The sequence below is a fragment of the Leptosomus discolor genome, chromosome 1 (genome assembly GCF_034619465.1).
Source record: "Leptosomus discolor isolate bLepDis1 chromosome 1, bLepDis1.hap2, whole genome shotgun sequence".
In the NCBI taxonomy this organism is placed as follows: domain Eukaryota; kingdom Metazoa; phylum Chordata; class Aves; order Leptosomiformes; family Leptosomidae; genus Leptosomus; species Leptosomus discolor.
Window position 1 is genome coordinate 162,963,344 of NC_141391.1, and position 24,540 is coordinate 162,987,883.

Consider the following 24,540-nt stretch of genomic DNA (forward strand, 5'->3'; position numbering starts at 1 on the left):
TCTTCAAAGTTACTTCATAACAGCTGTTGGTGTGAGATTGCGATTTCCATGCAAGTAATAGGATTTGGGGTTTTTCTTTTTTTTTTTTTTTTTTAATTACTTCTATTTTTGTTACATGCTGTTTAGCGCACTCAAGGTAGAGGCCTCAGCTCCTGACTGTGGACATCTGTGATCCATCCAAGGCTATTCATTCTGAATCTCAGACACCTATCAGAAAAGGAGATTTACAGCCTGTGTCTGTCTTGGCTGTTTATATTTTAAACACTGTGGTGTAGTGGGGCCTTTATAGAAAAAAAAGGGCTCATTATTAATCAGTACTTAAAGATTGATTGGTAAAGTGAATAAATAAATGGCACATCATGGGGAGAAAACACAGATCTGCAGGGAAGTACCTTAAAAATAGTTACAATAAAAAATTTTTTTAAGAACTTCCAATACGCTAATTTGTAAAACATTTTACAAAATATCGTGCCAAGTGTCATCCTGTGAAGTAGGAATAGTATGTAATGCAGGCTAGTGAAAGATGATAACGCAGAGGTTCTGTGAGAAGCCCAGGGCTGCACAAACTGTCGCTGACATGACTAGGATTAGTTTGTAATGTCTGCTGGCTCCCAAGCCTAAATTCGGTCTGCTAGACCGTAGATGCTTCTGAAAGCTATGGGAACACCCTGTCCCAGACTGCCAGCTAAAGAATAACTTGGCAGCACATTTCAAGATTTGATGACTTGACAAGTCATGAGGATTGAGCTATCATTTTGGCCACTATTTTCAGTGTTTCATCTCTTGACCACTGGAACATGAGGACAGAGGTTCATTTCACAGAGCAGCTGTCTGTCCATCTTTGTGTCACATGTGTTCTTTTCATGTGTCTAGTTTCATACAGGTAAACCTGCCACAAAGCATTAGGGGGTCGAGGTGAGGTGTGTCCAGGGTGATATCAGGAATCCTTATGTTTGATTTTTAGTTTAAAAGAAAACTTTCATTGACACAATGTCCTTCCTTCATTCTGCCTTTAACCATCAAGGGCTGCTTTCTGAAACATGCCTCAGCATTTCGTAGAAGTCAGAACTGAAGTTGTTTTGTTTTGTTTTTCAGAGTCAAACTGAGGATATTCCAGGCGGTAAGATGGACTTGTCTGTAGGTGCGTATAATTTAATTTAAATGTATTTGAAAAATGAGATCATGTGTTAGTATTTTTACGTGGATGACATGCTGTGCTTTGGAAAGGTTTGATCCTTAATTTTAGCACTCCTCCTAATAGAATGATGGATTTACAGCATCTGATGTCTTGACTTTAGGCTTTGAATAGTTACGCAGCTGATGCTGGTATCATAGAATCACAGAATGGTAGGGGTTGGAGGGGACCTCTGGAGATCACCTAGTCCAGCCCTCCCGCTAAAGCAGGTTCACCCAGAGCAGGTTGCCCAGGACTGCGTCCAGCTGGGTTTTGAATATCTCCAGAGAGAGGAGACTCCACAGCCTCCCCAGGCAGCCTGTTCCAGTGCTCTGCCACCTTCAGGGTAAAGAAGTTTTTCCTCATGTTCAGGCGGAACTTCCTGTGCTCCAGTTTGTGCCCGTTGCCCCTTGTCCAGTCACTGGGCACCACTGAAAAGAGCCTGGCCCCGTCCTCTTGACACCCACCCTTTAGATATTGACAAGGTCCCCACTCAGTCGTCTTTTCTCCAGGCTAAAGAGCCCCAGGTCTCTCAGCCTTTCCTCATCAGGGAGGTGCTCCAGCCCCCGATCATCTTCATAGCCCTCTGTTGGACTCTCTCCAGTAGCTCCCTGTCTCTCTTGAACTGGGGGGCCCAGAACTGGACACAGCACTCCAGATGTGACCTCACCAGGGCAGAGTGGAGGTGAAGGATAACCTCCCTCAATCTGCTGGCCACACTCTTCTTGATGCACCCCAGGATGCCATTGGCCTTCTTGGCCACAAGGGCACATTGCTGGCTCATGGTTAACTTGTCCACCAGAACTCCCAGGTCCTTCTCAGCAGAGCTGCTCTCCAGCAGGTTGACCCGCAGCCTGTACTGGTGCATGAGGTTATTCCTCCCCAGGTGCAGGATCCTACACTTACTGAACCTCATCAGGTTCCTCTCTGCTCAGCTCTTCAGCCTGTTCAGGTCTCACTGAATGGCAGCACAGCCCTCTGGTGTGTCAGCCACTCCTAGTTTTGTGTCATCAGTGAACTTGCCGAGGGTGCACTCTGTCCCTTCATCCAGGTCGTTAATGAATATGTTGAACCAGACTGGACCCAGTACTGACCCCTGGGGAACACTGCTAGTTACAGGCTTCCAACTAGACTCTGCGCTGCTCATCACAACCCTCTGAGCTCTGTCCTTCAGCCAGTTCTCAATCCACCTCACTGTCCACTCATCTATCCCACACTTCCTAAGCTTACCATCACTTACATGAGAAAGTGATGGGAGACAGTGTCAAAAGCCCTGCTGAAGTTGAGGTAGACAACATGCACTGCTCTCCCCTCATCCACCCAGCCAGTCATGCCATCATAGAAGGCTGTATCAGATTGGTCAAGCATGATTTCCCCTTGACGAATCTATGTTGACTACTCCTGATACCCTTCTTTTCCTCCAAGTGCTTAGAGATGACATCCAGAATGAGCTGTTCCATCACCTTTCAAAGGATGGATGTGAGGCTTAATGGCCTGTAGTTTCCTGGGTCCTCCTTCTTGCCCTTTTTGAAGACTGGAGTAACATTGGCTTTCCTCCAGGCCTCAGGCACCTCTCCTGTTCACCGTGACCTTCCAGAGATGATGAAGAGTGGCTTAGCAATAACATCTGCCAGCTCTTTCAGCACCTGTGCGTGCATCCCATCAGGGCCCATGGATTTGTGGGTGTCCAGTTTGCCTAAACGATCTCTAATCTGATCCTCCTTGACTAAGGGGAAGTTGTCTTTTCTCCAGACTTTCTCCTTTACCTCCGAGGTCTGGGATTCCTGAGGGTTGGCCTTAGCAGTAAAGATGGAAGCAAAGAAAGCATTCAGTAACTCTGCCTTGTCTGTATCCTCTGTCAGAAGGGCACCTGCCTTGTTCAGCAAGCAGGCCCACGTTTTCCCTGGTCTTCCTTTTGCAACTGATGTACTTGAAGAAGCCTTTCTTGTTGTCCTTGACATCCCTTGCCAGATTTAACTCCAAGTGGGCCTTAGCCTTCCTCGTTGCATCTCTGCATACTCTGACAGCATTCTTAGATTCCTCCCAAGTGGCCCGTCCCTTTTTCCACATTCTGTAATCTTTCTTCTTCCATTGGGAGTTTTTCCAGAAGCTCCTTGCTCATCCAAGCAGGCCTCCTGCCTCCTTTGCTTGATTTCTTACAGGGATGCACTGATCTTGAGCTTGGAGGAAGTGGTGCTTAAATATTAACCGGCTCTGTTGGACTTGCCTAACTTCTAGAGCCCTAAGCCAAATAGGTCTTTGAAGAGGCCAAAGTTAGCTTTCCTGAAGTCCAAGGCTGTAATCCCACTTACTGCTTCTTCCATGCAGTATCCTGAACTCCACCGCCTCATGGTCACTGCAGCCAAGGCTGCCCCAAACCTTCACATCCCCAACCAGTCCTCCTTTGTTAGCACAAGGTGCAGCAGTGTACCTCTCTTCTTTTGACTTCTCCACCATCTGTGTCAAAAAGTTACCATCAGTGCTCTGCAGGAACCTCCTGGATTGTGTGTGCCTAGCTGTGTTTCTTTTCCAGCAAATATCAGAGTGGTTGAATTTCCACATGAGAACCAGGGTGTGTGAATGTGAGGCTACTTCCAGCTGTCTGTAGAAGGCCTCATCGACTTCCTCTTCCAGATCCTGTGGCCTGTAGTAAACGCCCACAACAGTGCCACCCATATTAAGAATTACAGACCTCTGGTTTCTGACATTGCAACTGGGAGGAAATCTGAGGCCTCTGTGACATTCCTAAGTGTCTCTTAATTCTTGCCCGTAAGCTCTCGACTCTTTCTTCATCCCCCCCCATAGGCAGAGCTCAAAACATTCCAGGTGCTTTCTTGCATGAAGAGCAACTCCTCCATCTCTCCTTGCTGGCCTGTCTTTCCTTAAAAGTATGTAGCCATCCATGACAGCATTCAAGTCCGTGCAAGCTATCCCACCATGTCTCTGCGACTGCAATGAGATTATGGCTCTGCCACCACACACAGATCTCTGGTTCTTCCTGTTCGTTCCCTATGCTGTGTGCATATGCAAGATTGGGATGTATACCTGTACAGAACGGAGCTATAACTTGTGGGAGGGACATCATGTAAGACTGTTTTGATCCATATAGTTTGTGTTCATTGTTATGGTTTCAACAAAGTGAAGATCCCTTTTCATTTGGTGGAAGAGGAGGACTGTTTTAGCTCTTGGCGGTATGACATCCAATTACTGCAGCTCCCTGGAAGTGATATGAGGAAAAGAATATCTTCTGTCATTGATGTCTTCAATTGTTTGCCTCAGGCTGTTACAAGGTGCTGCTCAGTAGAACTACATTTTTCACTCTTGATAGCCCCACCACACAGCTTAAGTGGGGATGGGCTGTGTGAAAAACACTATCCTAAATGAGAGTTAGAGTTGACCACTTGGGGGTTAATCCCATTTAATCACCTTTGAATTTGTCATGACTTTCTTCTTTGGTAAACTAAGTAGTGAACTCTCACAGAAATACTTTTTTGATCTTGAAATCTGATTTAGCTTTGCATTCTGTTCTCCAAATTGTCTCTGAATATTCACTATCATTGTATTGCAATAGAAATACCACAGGTTTTTGAAGTCTTATGCCATTTGAGATGGTTTCTGTACAAGATTCCTAAGGTATGTATTAAAAAAGGGATGATCCAAATCTGCTGTTTCGTTTATCCAGTTATCCAGTCTTTGAAGGCTTAGTAAGGCTAAGAACTTGTACAGGATAGTCTTTGATATTTATAAAGGGGAAGAGGGTTTTGTTCCTGTTCTACAGACTACTTCTGTTCAGGTTTTGGTTCTTCAAAATCTGCAGAAGCAAGATCACCTCATATCCCTGACTACGAAGACAGATCTTCTAGTCCACTTAAAGGACATTGCCACTGTACAAACCCTGCACTAATTTTGGAGACAGATGTTCATCCTCTTTCTATAACTTTAGGAATGTCACAGAGGCCTCAGATTTCCTCCCAGTTACAATGTCAGAAACCAGAGGTCTGTAATTCTTATTCCAAAGAATGGTATGTCAAAGTAGTAGTGGTGTTCTCAGCTCTCATCTAGAACAGTGAATTTCCTATGTAGATGAGGTGGGCTCTGTGGGCTCCAGAGAAGTGTGTGTGTAGTGGTTCTGTGTCTGGAAGGGCTCCTTGTATCCATGCAAGTCAAGCTTGTTAAGAAGGTGTGGACATCATTGATTCTGTGTGACTAGCACTGAGACCCACAGGATAGCCGTTACACAGTAACTGTTTTACCTCTTTCACGTTCAAAAATGTCCCATTACCAAGCTGCTTATTTACAGCTACTTCTGCATAACAGCAATAGTTTCTACCTTAGCTGAGACATGGATGCACACAGGTACAAAGTGCTGCTAAAAGGACAGAAAGGACTTGGTAAGAAGGGGAGATCTGGTTGGAGGAGGTGACTGACTTGCAATCGATGCTTATTCTGCTGGTAGTTCTAAATTTCCTGTGGGAGACTGTCAGTTGAATTAAATTACTGATGATCCTGTGGTGGTATCCCTGAAGAACCACCTGCAAAAGTAGTTCTGTGTCAGGTCACAGCCTGTGGGGTCTCTAGATCAACTAAAATTGGTGTTTACAGGTCAAGTACAGTTCATTTCAAAGTATGTTCTGAAATTTGTTGCTGTAAGTTAGAATAGCATTGGGTCTGTGGTACAAGTTGGCTGTGTCCACTTCAAAGATAGAATCTATTTACTTCTGAGGTGTTAGCAGCCAAAGAAGTTACAGTGTTCAGGTCTATGACTTTGTGCTAAGCATTAAGTAATTTCACTTGCCAGCATCACATACATCTACAGTTCAGTGCATTGGATCCTGTCTTTGTAGCAACTTTTGGTTTGTTTCATCACCTGATTTTTATTTTTTTTTATTTTATCTAAACACCAAATACTGACAGTAGGGAAGGCCATACTAGCAAGAGCTGTTTGTTCAACTCTCAGATAAATACCACCTTCAGTTTTATGTTTTTGCAGATGTCAAGATAGTGACATCTGATGTGTTCCCCCTGTCCCAGGAAGTAATCCAGTAGTAGATACTGCTTTCTTCTAAAGTGTCTTCTGTCCTCGTGATACAATTGCCGTTTCTGTGCCATTCTGATTCTGCCATACCTCTTCTGTGCCTTGTTGACCAAATTATTCCAATATTATGCCTTGCAAGAAGTCCTCTGATGTTGACGCTCTTTGCACGAGTGCTGTCACCAACTTTAGTACTTCCTCATCTGCTACTGTTGTAGCATCACGTGTGATGCTGTAGTCGGGATTTTCACAAACAAAAAGCTTCTTTTGTTGGGAATATCCTTTAATCTTTGTTGGTACCAAAGGCAGAGCTGTGGTAGTTAAGACGTACTTGCATCTAATATCAACTCCAAATTTGGTATTATAATGCAATCTGAATAGCTGCAGTGTCTCTCAGCTTAGAATCCATTACATTCTAAAAATGTGTATCATTAAAGTGTGTATTTATATAGTACAACATAGTTTTGGGGAAGGTAACAGAGTTTTTGGATCTCACCACTTTGGCCTCATACAGCCTCTCTAGAGTTCAGATTCTGATTATATCCTGCTTCTCTAAACATTATCTAGACAGAGATAAGTTGTGGTCTTAGATGTTCAGTTCTTGTCTGCCTTCAGATGCTGCTGTTAAAGAACAGATCTAAGAATACACGAAGAGGATGGTAGTCTGGATTATGCTGATTATAACTCTCTTAGTTCTTTATCTCAAAATTAAACTTCTGGATCCTTTAGAACTTTCTGCTGTCAAGGACCTTAAGGCCATCAGACCTTTGGAAGAAAGATGGCTGACACTGAGAATATGATGTGAAATGGTGCAGAAAGGTTGCATAGGTAGTCTTTATATGCATATATGGTCTTTATATGTTGCGCTTCTCTAAGATTAGTGTTCCCATTAATGGTGGCATCCTTGATCCTAAGTGGAGGCACTTATAGTTTGTATTCTGTTTCAAAGACTGGGAATGTAGCAGATCTTCCTGAGGCTTTTCTGTTACTTTTCTGTTTAGCAGTTTTGCGCTTGTTACTTAACGCAGTTGCTTGTGGAAAACTATAAACTGTTTTGCTCAGCCTATATCTACTTCTAAACTTCAAAAGTTGGACTGACTTATGAGGTAGGCTTGTTTTTCCGCTGGTTTTCAGTCAGGATTATGATGTACCAGGTTTTCCTAACTAGATAACTCCTAGCATGATATTTTCCCAGTTTATGGATAAGTGCACATTGATCTGAGAGTTAAGTCTGTGCATGGAGACCATGCATATCAAAGAATTGATATGCATGGAACAGCTTGGCCCTGATAATCATATTCATAAAATAGAACTGGTTGTTGGTAAGTAATTCTTACTACGTTGGTCTTGGTCTCCTTGTTCAAAAAATGTGTTGCATTTATTGCAAGGTGCTGGAGTGACACTTTTATTTACTGACCAGGACAGAAAAGAGATGGATCAATAGCATGCCTGAGGCAGATCTAATTCCTTTTTTTTTTTTTAACCTTTCTATCAAATCCCTTCAATGGATAGCTTGTTTTACTTTGAAAATAGGATACAACTTTTTTCCGTTGAAATACATCCTAGTATGCAAGTCCTGAGGCATGGTGTTTGCTACAGTAAGTAGCTTGTCAGAACCACTTAATGTTTTATCTTTTCCTTCCCTCTGTTTGACCACCACCTTTGTCTTGTCTTTTTTTTTTTTTTTTTTTAGTGTATTAGTTGCAACCCCTGCAGATCACGGAATTCTCAAATCACCTGTAAAGACTGCGAAATTAATTTCCAATTTCTGTTGATTTAAATGCTATTCCTGCAGCTGTCTATTGTAAATAGGTTACAAAGCCATAACCTGATTTAGCATTCAGGTGCAACACCTCGAAAAAATGGTTGTGCTTGCTCAGTAGGCTTGGATGATGTAAATTTATGGCGAAGGTATAAAACCAGTATCTTTAAAATGTTTTTGGTTTTGTGGTCAAGCAGAAACATGTTTCAAATAGTTTTGTTTTTTTTTTTCCCCGTTGGGGTTACCCCACTAGAGGTATGTATTTTCAGCACATTGAGTCTCTTGTTTCCTAACATTTTAAGTAACTTTGCTCAACAGACGTTTCTGTCTCCTATCTCCCAGTACAGAATCACATTATGTAATTTTGTTTGTATATGATTAAATTTTTTTGCTCTCTTAAGCTGCGTGCATGTGGTGGTGATGATCTACTGAATAGGGGTTTTTTCCTCACTGGGATGTAAATGCCCTCTTCCAAGGGCATTGTTTCATTTTGTATTTTTCACAGTGTTTCTCACAGCTGTTAATAGTGGGGAAAATCCAAGAACTTATGGAGTGTCGTCTTTTATGAAGACGGTTGGACTTTCAACCTCTTCCACATTTCTGCCTGTAGAGGATTTGGGGCTTCGTATTTATTCATGCACAAGTTTTCTTGCCTACTGCAGAGGGTAAAATTCAAACTTTTCAGATTTTAACGGTGGTCTTGTACTGTGTAAGGTAAAGCTAGTCTTCAGCCACCTGTGTTATTTATAGCTGTTGTTGGTAAGTGCAAAAGACAGACTTACACAACAGGTTTCAAGGTTGTATTAGAATTTTCTGTGAATGGGATAAATGAATGCTATCACCTCTCTTAGCAAGGTTTTGTTTATATTGAAGTTTAAGCAGCTGCCTCAGCACTAAGTGGCATGCATATCTATACTTGAAGCCTTTAAAGGTGCTGTTTAATGCTCTACATGTTACTTAACAAGCTTTTTTACAAGGCATCATTCGGTAATGTTTGAGGAGTTGATTGGATCATCAGGATAACTGAAGAGACAAAAGGGTGTTTCTGTGGCTTAGTCATCTTGTATCAGCATTGACTCAGTTTCATTTCAGATAGTGATGCAACTCTGTCTCGATTTCAGTTTCTTTTCAAGCAACTAACGGACAGGGCTTCCTGTCTAGAATTAAAGCACACAAGCCTTTTGGGTAGTGCATTCCTGGTATTGTGAGGAGTGATTAAATGTAGGTATTGACAGTATTGAGATGTACATGACATTTTATGTGACTGCTTTTGCGGAGCCGGTTCTGGCTTTGACAGCACTGGAACAGGCTGCTCAGAGAGGTTGTGCAGTCACCTTCTCTGGAGACATTCAAAACCTGCCTGGACAGGTTCCTGTGTGATCTACTCTAGGGGTCCTGCTTTGGCAGGGGTGTTGGACTAGGTGATCTTTTGAGGTCCCTTCCAACCCCTAACATTCTGCGATTCTGTGCTATGTTAGATAGGGATGAGCTCATCCAGGTCAGTATGGCTTCAGTTACAAGTCAAGATATGTACGTAGGTGCCTTGTCAAGTGTTTTTGTGATAAATGATGTTGAAGGCATCTGAGAGCATGAAGCTGGATCAACTTTGAAAGCTGTGCGAGCAAGAAAATTCCATGTAATTAGTGGTGGATTTCGTAGGTTCTTGACAGTAACATACCTATGAATATTAGTAGTTTGTGATTGGGCATTAAGAAGAGATGCTCTCTTTGAGAAGCTTTTTTGAGGAACAGATAAGTGTTTTGAAGGTATTGGAGCAATTAGCTGTCTGCTCTGTTTGATAAAGACTTAGTGTTTTGTCAGTGGTAGGGTAGGATATCTGTCACCAACTTGCTTTGGAAGAGTCATAGATTTTAGTTAACTGTGGTGAAGGTTTTTTTTAAACTGTTCTTGGAAAGGCTACCTGTGCTACTAAACAAAATTATTTTAAACTAAAAATATAAGTAAAGCTCATTTCTATCATGCTGTCCATATTTTAAAACAAAGATGTTTTCCATCTACTTCGAAGTGACAATATACATCTGATACCTTACAGGTGCCAAATTTGACCCCCCAAAAAATTGTTTCTTGGCAGCGGTTCAGTGTGTAAGGTAGAAAACTTCCTTCAGTCAGCACTTGGCTGATGATAAGCTTGTAGAAAAAGACGATGTCTTGTTCACTGAGTATATTGTAGTTTGATCATCTGTTATTAACATCTCTTCCTCATGTTCCACCAGATTACTCGCTAAACAGTGGCAGGAGACTGTAGGGGGTGTTTGAAAAATGTTTCTGGTTGCGTGATTGTTACAGGCTGAGGGAGATTGGTTGCCCATCTGGAAGTTACGCTATACCAGATGATTTATGGTGTTCAAGAGTTAAGTTCACATGACTGTAGGAAAGTCGTGACCCAATTATGTGCCTGGTTTTGCAGTTTGAGACATTCTTTCTCAATGCCCAGTAAAGGCTAAGTAGAGTATATGGAGAACTTAGATAGTGGTGTCTCTATAGATGCTGAATACCAATAAATAACAGTGTGAGTTTTGGAAGACACTGAGAATTATGTATAAATGAACATCATTAGTTGAACTAGGCTACTGTAGAAATGCCTGTGTTTCTATCTGTACATAAATTGTGAGAAATATTTCGAATTAACTCTCTAGACTGGCTTGTTCAGTTTTAAAAATGAAACTTCCTACCTTAATTTTTCAACACTTATAATAGCAACTATACTTATGCTGAATTGCAGGACAGATCTAATTTATACCCTGATCTTAAAGATACTTTCTTTGGCTGTGAACCTGATATCATGAAACATGGTAGCAATTATTTGCACTAATTTTATCTTCTTTCTTCTTTTTTTACAGGTGGTCTCCCAGATAAGAAGTTTGAGGTAGATAAACGAGCCATGAATCTCGGGGATTTTAATGACATGATGAGAAAGGATCGATCTGGGTTCCGTCCACCTAATTCCAAAGACATGGGAACCACAGATAGCGGGCCTTATTTTGAGAAGGTGAGAGAAATATCTTCAGATAAATTAATACCAGCCTCTGTGTTCAAGGTCCTAGTTTTTACCCTACTCTTCTGGAAGTGCTAAAAATTCAGTGACCTTGGACGAACTCAGTAATAAAAGGTGTGGGGGAGTTATGTTTGTAGAATGAATGTGTATATAAAACAGAGGTGTCAGATATGCATAGACAAACTAAATTATCTGGGGAGAATGAGGCTTTTTATTCTAGAACAGACTGCTCTTAATATGGACAGAAAGAAATTCCTTTGTTTTCCTTGGAAGGGTAAACTACTGGTAGCAGTGAAATTCATTATAGGTTTCATCACAATGATTCTTTTGGCTACTGACTACAATCATCTAGTGTAAAAAATTGGTTTAGATCTAAGTAAACATAAGTAATCACAGTCTTCCGAATTTTTTCTGCTTTCATGTCTGTCGTTTATTGGAAACACCCTTTCTAAATTCTGCAACCCCTTATGCTGTATGTCCATGTACTGTAAGCTTCTGTATGACATCTGTTTCTCTGTGACATCTGTTGTATGTTATGGTAGTGTTTCTTTCATATTCTTGCCTATTTTAAATAGAAGCTTTCACTGTTGTTATCAAATATTAATTGCTTCGCAATATGAATTGGAGAGTGTCCAATAGATTCAGAATGCTTTAGGGTTTTTTTAATACAGTGTAAGTTTATCACATGTAAAACGGAAAAGAAATTTGATTTAAAAATTCTGAAGGTGTGTTTCTGTCAATGAATTCTTTTTAACTCCTCCATTTTGGTATACCAGGCCAGAAAAGAGTTTTGTCAGCTCCCTCTGGTGGCCTAATTAATAAATACCACTAGCAGAGCTAGTGCGTTTCTCAAAAATCATGTTTGAGCAGAGCTAGTGCGTTTCTCAAAAATCATGTTTGTAGGTGTGTGCTAACATTAGGAATTCACTCAGGATTGGTTTGTTCTGTAGTGGTAATAGCCACTGTCAGAAACAAAACTAATGAGAGTTCAAACTGTATTTTTAAAAAGAAACCTTTAGGAATTTATTGGTTATGTCCTTGGACCAAAAATCCTAATTGTCAAGTGATCACTTGAGTCAGAAGTTTTGTCCTTGTAATTGCTATTACAAATTAACTTTGCTTCTTCCTAGTCACTCACCGTCCCTCTTTCTCTCCTCTTGCGTTCTGTTGCTTCACTAACCAACTCCTGCTGTTGGCTAACTGCTGCTTCAGCTGACTTTGCCTTTCTCCAATCAAGATGGGTGCCTTGGGGATGAGGCTCCCTGCTCTCCCTTCTCCCCTTCTCCCAGCTACAAGCTGTCTCCCTCTGGTTCCACACTATCCAACGTCGGCCTTGGGGCAATCGGCTCAGGGCTCAGTCCCCAAAACTTCGCTGCTAGACAAGTAAGCAGGCCACCTTATAAGATGCATTGTTATAAGGCTGCAACCTGGGCTTAATCCTGGTTAGTTGGTTGCTTGCATTTGTTTTCCTACTAAATAAATTAATATTGTTAATGGAAATTTGAACTGTATCAGGCCATTGAGAATCAATCCACTTTGGTTCCTGTCATCAAAATGTATTTCATCTGATTTTGTTGGCCTCTTACTTCCTGAATCACAGTGCAACAGCAGATAGATGTGCTTTTCAGAAGTCATGAAGTTAGTGGCAACCTTTATATTTTAATTGCTGTTTTAAAACCCAGTTAGAGGCTGGCTGTTGATTTGCCCCATCACCACCTGACACTGAATTTTTCCAGACTTCACCCTACGACCTTATATGTAGAAATGTGCCTTTAAAAAGTTGCAGTCATTTTGCCTTGTGCCTGTTCCCTTCTCCCCTCCCCACAGTCCAAAGAAGGGGTTGATTTAGCAGCCTTTAAAAACTCTTGAAGTAGCAGCATTTTTGGTCGGTATACAGGGGAGTGGTGGGGAAGAAATGGAAGAGGCTAACTGCAGTTTGAAAGAATTTCTGGCTATTTAGGTCTTGCATTATGCTGGAAGAAAATGTTGCAGGAATACTAGGAAATTAAAGAATAGAACCTAAGTATTGCAACTGGACTAGCTTATGTAGTCACATGCCTAACATGATGGTGTTTCTTTGTGTTGTCTCTCTGTTTCTATGTGACACAATCAGTGTTGAACATCAGACTAAGTACAAAATTTGCAGGCATATTCTTGGCTTCAGCGTGCAGAACTCTGAGCTTTTAGGGAGGGCTGAAAGTGTAGCTGCAGCTTCAGGCCTCTCAAAAATTTTAAATGTGTAGTTGACCCCAGTCAGTTATTTCCAGAATAAAAACTCTTTTGTCTCTTGGGGTTGTTTGTTTATCCTCCTGTCTGACATCATGAGTTGCTTCTGAAATAGAAGATACACTGAGGAAATGAAATGTGATGCAGGTGAATGGGGCAATCCATAATGCTGCCAGTAGAGAAGCAGGATGAGAGACTTCTGTTTTAGCGAAAGGATGGCGAAGGATGCACGGTATTATGGTAGAAGGGAGGCAGAGTTTATGAAATCCCAGTATATAAGGGAAGGAAAGGTTTTGGAGAAGGCCTGTACGATCTCAGTTTGGAAGAATGATGAATTTGTTCAGTACAGCAGTGCTGCTGGCATGAAGAGGGAGAACAGAGAATGATGCCTTAGGGATGGAGAAGGTACTGTTTAGAACCCCACGTATCTGAGGGTTGTAGACATCCCGATACATAGCAGAAGATGGGAAGTTCAGAGGGTCTCGAACATGAAAGGACAGAATCATGGTACATAAGGACCTTTTGGAGTACGAGCTTCAGTTTTTAGAAGCAACAGCATGCAGCTGTTAGTGTAGGAGACTGTCCATAACATTTCCTGTGGCTTTTGTTGAAAGATGTTACTAATAAAGACAGTCTGCTCAGAGGCTGAAATAGTGAAACATAATCACAGATTTTCTTTGGTCTTTTCGTGCAGTAGGGTTTATTATTACAGGAGTTGCTTATAAAACAGTAAATACTTCTCATTAAAAAAACCTCAAACAGCAAGTATTCTTGTGTTAGAAAATAAATCACTGAGAGAAGAGAAAAACAACCCAGATTTTTTTTCTCACTTGAAAATTTTTTGCTCTTCAATTTAGTGGGGAAAAAAAAGGAAAAGAAAAACATCCCAATCCAGAATGATGTTGTCACATCAGAAGGAAAATTTTTAACAAAGTTTTAGAATGTTTCAGTTAGTGAAAGGCCTGCAGAGGAAGCAATAGGCTTATGAGTGATACCTCAACAGTCTATGCAGGAAAAATACCTGACTTTTCTAAATTGATGGCCTAAAACTCTTGTTGACACAGTCTTGCCATACTTTTAAGCCAGTGGAATTTTTTTGAGCGTGTTATTTGTACTCCAAGTTTCCATTTCTCAACATGTAAAACGCAAAATATGAAACATTAGCTTTTTCGTGTGCTTTGGAATTAAGTGGATAAACATGACTCTTCAATGTAGAGGAGAAAGAGCCTGCATCTCAAAAATGTAGTACAGCAGTTTTAACCCAGGTAGATTACTGATTTAGGGCAAACATCTCAGTAATTCTAAGGGTACTCTGTTTAAGTCAGTACTTGTTATTGATACATAGCTAATAGCATAGAAAACCATTATCCTGAAAGATTCATCTTCTCACTACTGCTTTAATTTTGTAGGGTGGCAATCATGGTTTGTTTGGAAACAGCACAGCACAATCGAGGGGCATGCACACACCAGTGCAGCCACTAAATCCTTCCCCCAATATCCGGGCGCAAGTGCCTCCCCAATTTCTTTCTCCCCAGGTAAGGAATTTACAGTAACTGGTTACTTGTAAAAGCAGAGCTGCAGCCTTCAGAGCACATCACTGAGGTTACTTACACACCTATCTTAGTCTTGACTTGATGTTAAGAAACTGAAAACTTAGATAAGATAAAAAAATAAAATTCATAGTTGAAAGTGCTTAAAATTCAGCGCAGAAGGTTTAGCCTTCTTTCTTATTCCAAGGCAGTTGGTGGTAAATGCTCGCTACCAGTATTTTTAAACCTCAAAGTGGATTCAGGAATCCGGTGTTTTACATAGGCTTTTGCGAAGTATTTTAATAACGACAAAAAAGTGAAAGCTGAAAGTTTTTCTGAAGTGTGACAGGTTGCTTATTTTTTTTTGAGCAGTCTTGTCCTGTGCTTCCTACCCCCCTGAAAGAGAGGCCTGATAAAGGGCTGCAAATTGCATTTACATTGCAGAGCTCTAAGATGTCAGGGTCTCCAAATGCACGTTTACCTTTTGCTTTGGACTTGGTGAAGACTTTTGGAGATTGTCTTGAATTCTACTGGTGCAACTTTCAAATAATGCAGGGAGAAATGGGGGGATTCCTCTCCGCCTACTCCTGTCTTTTACTATAGCTTATTCAGCATACAAAGAGATTAACTCTTTCTGTGAGGCACTGTTTCTTTGCTCCAGTGACTGCCTGAATGCCTTTCTTTTTCCTTGTCAAGCAGTAAGTTTTTAATGTGATAATGCAGTACTGTGATTACTGGTTAGCTGCCTATATGTCAGCATTTTAATTTAGCGCAGTCTCTAGCAACCGGTTGGTTGGGGGAGAGGAACCTTTGTGTGTGTGTCTGTATCTGCACATGTAATACTGTATATTGTCAATCAAGTGAGGTATTCACTCTGCTCAAGTCATAGATGGTGCATGTTTAAATGTGATGTGTTAATAAATCTTGTAACGTCTTTCCCAGAATGCCATTTAAGATTGGTGTCATACCTATTCCTTTGTAGAAATACTTCTGCTTCATCATCTTTTCTTATAGCAGTGCATTTCTTGAGGATATGTAACTGGTTTCCATGCAGGTTTCGGCCTCCATGCTCAAACAGTTTCCCAACAGTGGCTTGAATCCTGGTCTTTTCAATATGGGCCCCCAGCTTTCTCCACAACAGATTGCCATGCTGAGCCAGCTTCCACAGATTCCCCAGTTTCAATTAGTAAGTAGCTAGCTAGTAATCTTGTGAAACAGACTGTATACAAATTGTCTGCTGAAAGAGTTTTCTTTTTATGTTTGTTCTAATTCTGTTTTGTTCTACTGATCTTGTGTTATTTTTGTACAAGTATTCCCTGTTCGTTGTACAGGAAAATACAGCCCTGTTAGAGGGCAGCAGTGTAATTGTTATGAAAGTTGCAGTGGGTTAGTAGTGATTCTAAGCCATGTCTTGGTACAGAAAGCAGTTGTTAGTTGATTTTTAACGAAGTTTTCTTCAGACTCGTAGTCATAGTGATGGTGATAAAGCAGGTACTAGTAATACGGTTACATGATGTTAAATTAGAAACAAGTGAAGGATATAGTATTCTTCTAATGCATTCGTTGTCATTTTATTTGAGTGTGTGGAATGAGAAACAGTTTACCTAAGTTCTGAGCAAAGCATTTGCGAGTGACTAGCTCCTAGCAATTATATATCACTTCATGAGCTCTGTATTTTCACTCTTCCCACCCCCACTTACCTTGTAGGCATGTCAGCTCCTCCTTCAGCAGCAGCAGCAGCAGCAGCAGCTGTTACAGAGCCAGAGGAAGTTATCTCAAGCTGTGCGACAACAGCAGGAGCAACAGGTGTGGCACTGTTTTTGTCAATCATATGAGCTATAGTGTGCGCTGGGAAAATCCAGTCTGCAGCAACGATGGCACTGGCTTTAGTATTGTCATCTGCTCTTTTCAGTTTGCACTCTCTTCAGATTTCACTTCGTGGAGAGCAAGGTCCTCTGGATCTCTTTCAAGTCACTATTTCTTCATGTTTACTGGAATTCTGTGTTACAGTACAGGATATATCATCCCCATTTTTTTTCTTTCATTTACAGATTGCTCGTATGGTGAGTGCTGCCCTGCAGCAGCAGCAGAGGCAGCCTGGCATGAAGCATTCACCGTCCCACCCTGTTGGGCCTAAGCCACATTTAGACAGCATGGTACCCAATCCTTTGAATGTGGGTCTCTCAGATTTACAGACCAAAGGGCAAATACCTGGATACGGTTCAGGTAAGTGCTCTGTGGAAAGAGATTTGATGCATTGCCTGTGGTTACCATGTTAACACGGTAATTGCGTTGCCACAGTAGCCAGTTATGTCTGGGTCCAGAAATGAGTAATTTATGTGTAAGCAACGGTTATGACAAGGGTCAACTCTTGATCAATTTGCGTTATGTTTCATTACATGAGCAGAAGACTAAACTGAAAACAAAGCATATCTTGGTGGTGTACTGACCTAACAAGATTATTTGGAAGTTGTCTCTTGTATATTTAATTGGCTAGTTTTGCTTTTTTTTACTTTTCTTATCGCAGTGACTCCCTGTTTGAAGACATCCAAACTAAAAAGAGAGAATGGCAATGGAGTTTTGTTTGTTTGTTTTGCAGGCTTTGGCTCAAGTGGCATGGATTATGGCATGGTGGGAGCAAAAGAGGCTGGAACAGAATCCCGCTTTAAGCAGTGGACTATGATGGAAGGGCTGCCCTCTGTGGCTTCACAAGATGCCAATATCCACAAAAATGGTAAGAAGGGGACTGGCTATTTCAGGAGTGTCCTTATAGTGTCATCTTGCCAGAGGTGAAATAGCTCAGATGAAAACTGTGCTTCAAGTTAGTGAATGTCACCAGTATGCATCTTAAATATTTTTTTTGCTTTAGTATACCATACTTATAAAGGTATCAACCTTTCTTGAATGTAAATATTTTTTTTTTAATGCTTCAGGTGCAATAGTGCCCCCTGGAAAGGCTCGTGGAGGATCGCCCTACAACCAGTTTGACATAATTCAGGGCGACCCACTAGGTGGCCATGCAGGCCCTGCTGGTGATAGTTGGTTACCTGCCAAATCTCCACCAACGAACAAGATCGGAAGCAAATCCAGCAACGCCAGCTGGCCTCCAGGTATTACATAAGGGCAGGGGTTATCTCCTACCTTTAGAGTAGATGTGCTGGCACCTTTCCTCATCATACTTTTTAAATAACCACTGCAAGGAAAATACTTGTTTGGCCTATCTTGTTTTTTAAATTTTCTTCCGCGTTAAATTAGAACATAAATGTTGAATTTCCAGTAAAAAATTGCTGGGCTAAATATGAGCTCTGAATCGCCTGAATAGTGTTTGGTTTTTGTTAGGTCAGCTCTTCTGTATTTTGTGGTTTTACAATCACAGAAATTTTCATGAGAACACTTGTTCATGAAATAACTTGTTCATGAAACACACCACCAGCTGCCTCCTCTTGTATCGATTCCTTATTTGTGTTGTGTTAGGCTGACATGGGGTGTAAAAATTCTGATTGATAGTGTGGAATCAGAAAACAAAAGATGTGAAAGCTGGGTTTTTTTGTGACAGCGGGAACAAGATTTTCTTGTCTTGATCTTTTGTATTTTATCTAGCATGAACTTTTCTTCTGGCAGTCATTTACAAATATGACCCATTGTGGACCACAAGGTTGCTTTTGCCAGCAGCATTGGTGCAATATGTACACAATGTGTGTGCTGTGCTGTTGTGGTTCACCTCTGATCATGTCGTGTAAAGAATAGAAGAGCGTTGCCATGTTTCAGTACTGCTCAGCAATCTTGTGGCTTGAGTAGAAGTTTCTTGCTTTTTGTATTACAGGCAGTAGCACATTCTTTTTGTCTTCTAGAGTTTCACTGGCAGAATTTTATCTTCCTGCTAGAAAACTTGAGTATCTAGGAAAAATACATAGGTATTTGAACATGCACATAATTTTTTATAGAAAACATTCGTTAAATGCAGAGTGGTGTCCTTGAAGTTGCAGATTAATCGCCAGTCAGTGCCGTTAGCAAATAGTGGACGCTGTGATTTTTCTCTGCCTCGAATTTACATTCCAGGAAAACGTTACTGACTGCAAATACTCCGCTATGTATCCCCTCAAGCACAAAAAAGTAAAGGTGCAGGTACATCTCTTGGGTAAACCAGTAGCACAGACCTTGTCTCAGAAAGCCTAGAATTCTGTGTGACAGATACAACTGCAGGAAACCTACAAAAAGCTGTTAAAGCTTTTTATGTGGGAACCCCTCAGTGTCTGACTCTGGCAAGAAAATGTTTTATGACGAGCTAACAGAGATAAAGAATTAGTTATCTCAAGAACATCCGCACACCCACAACATTTCATACCACTGACTGCTCTCTGTAGGGGTGTATTTGCATTATATCTCTGCCAGCCTGTTTTTAAGTACTGAGCTTGAGCTGGAGTTACTGTTCATAATGCCGGAACCCTCCAAAATGTACTATTTTTTCAGGACCTCTCTCGTAGACTCATTGTTGCTGAACTTTTTTCTTTAGTCACCGTTCCCCTATGTAATACTGAGAAATACAATACTGCTTGGAATGAGAGGGATGTGAGGATCAGCTCTGCTGTGTTTCCAGATTTTGCAGCAGCCACTGGCTCTGGCAAGGTTCTTGGTACCAGAAGGCTGTTACAGAAGTGAGAAGCTGAATAGCTGCTCTTTGCCCCTTGTTGGTATCATAGAGCTTCCTCAGTGATACTGCAATCCCACTGTCAGTGATAAGTAAAATTTTTGCTGTTGCTGGCTGCCTCACCACCGTGAGAGGATAGCTGGAGTTCACAAATCATGAACATAAACTCTCACAGGGATCATTAGTACCATCCCAATTTCTTGTGTAAATGGAGTAGCCCACGGTTGTGATTGCAGGTGTCGTGTAACTGATCATGGGTTTTGGCATGTGGCTTTTATGCAATTATTGCTGTATTGCTAGCCCTCTTTTATGATGTCAGTAGACTGTTGAGATAAGTGTTACTGTCCCCTAACCATCAGCTACTTAAGCTCTCGTAGCTTCTCTGGCTTATTGGCTTCCTCAGGAACGAGAACTTAGCTGAAATCATGATCCACCTTATCAACACCTCTGATGAAGAATAAAGACCCAAAATGATTTTACACTGTAGGTTCTTTTTCTCTGCAAGCTTGTAGATGAGGCCTGCTATCAGTTCCTGGCGTGGAGATAAAATTTTTCTTCCAAGTGTTGGAAAATAAGTTGTTAAACGAAAATGAGTTTACAAGAGAAAACCTCTTGAAATAGGTCCGTTTTTCCTTTGAATGAATACAGTGGTCACTCAGCATTCACCCTGACTACACCTTTCGCGTTTTCCTCCTAAATGCCATCTGCTGCAGAAATTCTGCCGTTCAAGAGAGCAGTATTGTTCAGCACAAAGATAAATGAAGTGGTGCCCAATCAAACTGATATCACAGCTGGAGGTGAGAGCAAGTTTTGCTGCATTGGTGAGAACTGTATCTTTTGGTTATGTCACGCAGACTTGCATACCTAGGTAATACTAGACTGTAATTTTCCCATTCAAGAGCAGTCAGTCATATACTCTAGGCAAATTGGCCTGGATGTGTCTGTCGTGGTTTCCCTATTAGTCTTATGTTTGAACTTTTTGGGAGGATCTTTCAAATATCAGTGGAGAAACGCACTTCATTTTTCTTTACTATAGAAATGAAAAAGCATGTCTGTAGGGAGAGTTGGTGAATGTGCATGAGAATAACTGTCAATCCCAAAGGATAATTTGGAAACTTGTCGGTATGCTGAAGTTCAAGAAAAACTCTTCTCCAGACCAGGATTATATTGAAGCGTGGTTGTCTTTATATACACTGCCTGATCTTTGGAGCTTTGTTTGAATATTTCTTAACTCTTTGTTGAGAGCTTACTATGTGCTTAATTTTCAGTCCCATCAGTTGTCAGAAATCTTTACAAAGGCAAGACTTGGACTTTTTTTTTTTTGAAAACAAGGTCTAATATCTAAGTCCTTACCTGTGTTCCTGAATTCTTTATCTCAGAACAGAGAACATCTTTTGATTAGACCCAAGAGCTGCATTGCTTGCTCCATAAGCATAAGCTGGTCCTGTTTGTCAGAGGATTGCAGTATTTTGGCAGTAGCTGAGCAGATTCCTTGCTTGATGCTGTGCTGATTGCTCATACAGCATATCTTGCAGTGAACAAGATAAATGCAGAATTGTAATTCTGCGAATCCTGCAACACTAGAACCATGGTGCAAATGCTGGACTTAAGAGGACGCAAATTTTAAATAGAGAAGAGCTGCTTTTTTTTTCCCATTGGGAATGGTGAACTTCTGGCATGTGTGGCCTGGCTTCTGGAGACAGATCGTCCTAGCCAGTTGAAACAGTGATTGGATAAACTGATGGAAAAACAGTTTCACAAGGAGGTGCTAGCAGATAAGAGGGTATTTCTGACATCCTAGGTAGAAGAAGGACTATGGATGCTGGGAGAACGTGAGGGCAGTAGCCTACAGATAGTGGCCAGGTTTGTGTTCTGTCCCCAAATGATATCTCTCCTGCCATTGTTAGCAGAATACTGGGCTAGATGGACCACAGTTCTGACCCAGTGGAGCGTTTCTTACGTATTCTCTGAGATTCTTCTGCCAGTGCATTATCACAGTCTAATACTGTCCTTGCTCTGCCTATTGTCTGAACCAGTACTGTCACATTTTCTTCTGTATTTGTCTGTGAAATTCATAGTCTTGACTATGCTTCTTCGTTATAAAGGTAACTGAAATGAACTCTTCCATCCCAGATTCACCCTACATCGTTTCATTCCAGAGACCACATCCTGGATCCCACTTTTAATCATGGACTTTTAGTTACACTCAAATATTCTGTCATTAATTATTTCAAGACTTCAGGTTGTGAATAAAGGTATCATTCCATATCCTGGACTTGTATCTGCAAGGGATGAATCTGCCACCTTGGCACTCTTTTCACCCTTACCAAAATTGTCACATAGTATCTGAAGCTTCTTTACTTGTTTTTTTGTTTGGCAGTTTTACTTTATCACTGCTTCAGGAATTGACCACAGCACTTTATTCATTGAACATCTACTCAGAGAACGAAACAAGTTACTGATCTTTCTTACAGTATCTGGAGGTTTTGTGTGTTCAGACTTCATATAACTCATCCTCTTGCCTTAAAAATCTGGCATGCCCAGAGTTATAGTTGAAAGGAAACTAAAGCATGATAAGTATATTCCATCTCATTGTGAAGCATGAAGAATGCCAATGAGTATATACGTTGTTTTTACCACAAGGCATCTCACCTTAGCATTACCTCAGTATTGATTGCTAATGTATAAAGTGTGTGTACCGACAGTGTGAAGTGTCAAATGTTATGTTTACAAACCCTGAAGGTAGGTAGCCTTTCCTTGAGAAAGTTTTCTGCACACACAACAAAGTATGTGTACAGATTAATCTAATCTCATATATCTTAAAAAATATATAATGTATTAAGGAAGGATAAAACTGTTGAAGCCTCATCTGAATGTAGTAGAACAGGAATAGTCACAGGAGTACTGTGTGCACTTGCACCACCTTTTTGTAGTGTAGACCTGTATTCAGACACTGGTGATACTGCTGTGGGAGGAAATGTGAAGTAGTTTTTAATTAAGTCTGGGTTTTTTCTGAGTAACAGTGTAGAAGAAAATTATTTACCCTCCTAAAATATCTTCAACAATTACTTCCAGTAAATGGCATTTCCCTGTTTGCATCTAACTCCTTTTTCCCTCCTGTCCCAGAGTTCCAACCAGGAGTGCCATGGAAAGGTATACAAAACATTGACCCTGAATCTGACCCCTATGTGACCCCTGGAAGTGTGCTGGGGGGGACAGCCACATCTCCCATTGTAGATACTGATCACCAACTTCTGCGGGACAACACCACAGGTAAAACAGTGAACAACTGGTATGTGATTAAACCATTCTGATATTAGAGAATATTCTGATGATCCTGTCATAACAGGGTAACAGTCCATTGCGTTTGGCTAAGAAGGAAGCCTCTGTGCCTTTACACTGTGGCTGTGTATCATGTGAAAGCTTGGCATTGGTACAAATAGTGGCTGTCTTGAGTTTTAACAGTGTTACAGAAGGTCTATGAAGTTGGCCTACTCTTTCTCTCTCCTTTTCCTTTTGATAGGGTCTAATTCTTCCCTCAACACCTCGCTGCCTTCACCTGGTGCCTGGCCCTACAGTGCCTCTGACAATTCCTTCACCAACGTTCATAGCACTTCAGGTATGTGGGCTCCAAAACTTACCTGGAAAAAGCATTTTCCAGTTGTTCACTAGTTCCTCATTCTTGCTCTACTTTGAATATTTAGTTTTCCAGTAGTTTCTGAGGAACTCTGAATTTGAGTGGCTGGTCAGGTATTTTTCCTCCCGATGATAAAATACTCGATTGCGGTTGCTTTAAGAACTAGACTAAGATCCTCTGCCTTTCCTCCCACCCCCAGTACAAAATTCTTACTTATGCAAGTTAAAGAATAGGGTAGCAGTGAGCAGCAGATGCAAAAGAAAAAAAGTAGACCCACATGTGCACAATCTGTTGACCATGTGTGAAGGGTTGAGGGACTGTCATAACTTTTTTAAACATACCTGCTCCTATATGTATGAGTTAGAGTAATAAGATGAGTGATTTTATTCATTTTAACTTTAGAACATAGGAGTGCTGTGAAGGGAACGTTTTTGCCTTGCCTTTTATAGCACCTTTTATATTCTGTGAATCCTGAGGGGAGGGCTTTTAGTCCTCTGGCTTTTAATGATTGGCCTGTAAATAGTAATTTGGATATCTGCCTCAGAACCTTGGTAAGAAGGTTTCCAAAGGTTTCTCGTGAAAAATGGTTTCTGCACACACTTTTGAGTAGGATGCTGAAAATTCTTGCTCCAGACAAACCATTTGGATTTTTGAACTTCTTACAACTGTCAGAGTTTTCTCTTGAGACATAATTGTCTTGACAACTAAAACCTGAAGAATTGTGTGTAAACAGCAGAAGTGATGAACATAGCTGAGAGCTGCATCTGGCCCAAACTTTGTTGTTTGCATCTTACTCAATAAAAGCTGTGTTTGTATGTTATCTCAGCATCTTAACAAAATATGTTCAAAATCCTATTTAGCCCTTGAGAGAAACTGTTCCTGCTGTCAGTTTGTGAGGTGACTTTGGTTTGAAGCAATATTGGTGTATGCAGCATTACAATGACATAGAAGTTTTCTTTCATAGCCTGTGGAAAGGAGTGGCATGTATCAGCTTCTTACCTCTTCTTGATTTTTGGCTAGCACGTAAGACGGACCCAAGAGATAAAAAAATTAGTGAAGTCATACTTGAATTGAGGAAACTAGACCACTGCCTGGCACATGTACCATCTTGTGCTCATCTTGTTAAACTACACACTAGCTTTTACAGCCAGAAGGCAGGTCATCTGAATTAGGGATTTAGAATTCACATATCTGTAAAACAAACTGAGTCTAGTGAAAGCAGGTTTTTGAGTACTTTCACAGATTAGTGCTTGAAACCTGCTTGCTATTGACATTTACTCTGTTGTGGAAATACAGTGATCCAACTGTAAGGTGAAGCACATTTTTACTTGCTGAAAGGTTTATAGTCTTGATTCTCACACTATTTTGTGACACCCTGGCATATTGTAAGCCTAGATTTTAACCCTTGGTTTCAAATAAGTAGTTTACTACCTTTTGTTAGTGAATAGAGCTTAATACATCTATTTGCGTGCGCGCACACGTGAGTTCTGATTAAGATAATTCTGACACAAGTGCC

At 40.9% G+C, this 24,540-nt stretch overlaps 1 protein-coding gene across 1 annotated transcript in view; it reads left to right on the top strand.

Moving 5' to 3' along the window:
- The window catches only part of TNRC6B (trinucleotide repeat containing adaptor 6B), a 97,039-nt gene that overhangs the window by 67,034 nt on the left and 5,465 nt on the right, over positions 1 to 24,540 (top strand). The window contains exons 9-20 of the mRNA XM_086479834.1: positions 1,096 to 1,141; positions 10,830 to 10,978; positions 12,197 to 12,367; positions 14,620 to 14,745; positions 15,794 to 15,925; positions 16,447 to 16,545; positions 16,791 to 16,965; positions 17,339 to 17,473; positions 17,673 to 17,849; positions 20,101 to 20,184; positions 22,514 to 22,660; positions 22,911 to 23,006. Coding sequence (XP_086335960.1) covers positions 1,096 to 1,141; positions 10,830 to 10,978; positions 12,197 to 12,367; positions 14,620 to 14,745; positions 15,794 to 15,925; positions 16,447 to 16,545; positions 16,791 to 16,965; positions 17,339 to 17,473; positions 17,673 to 17,849; positions 20,101 to 20,184; positions 22,514 to 22,660; positions 22,911 to 23,006 — 1,537 coding nt within the window. The remainder of the gene's footprint in view (positions 1 to 1,095; positions 1,142 to 10,829; positions 10,979 to 12,196; positions 12,368 to 14,619; positions 14,746 to 15,793; positions 15,926 to 16,446; positions 16,546 to 16,790; positions 16,966 to 17,338; positions 17,474 to 17,672; positions 17,850 to 20,100; positions 20,185 to 22,513; positions 22,661 to 22,910; positions 23,007 to 24,540) is intronic.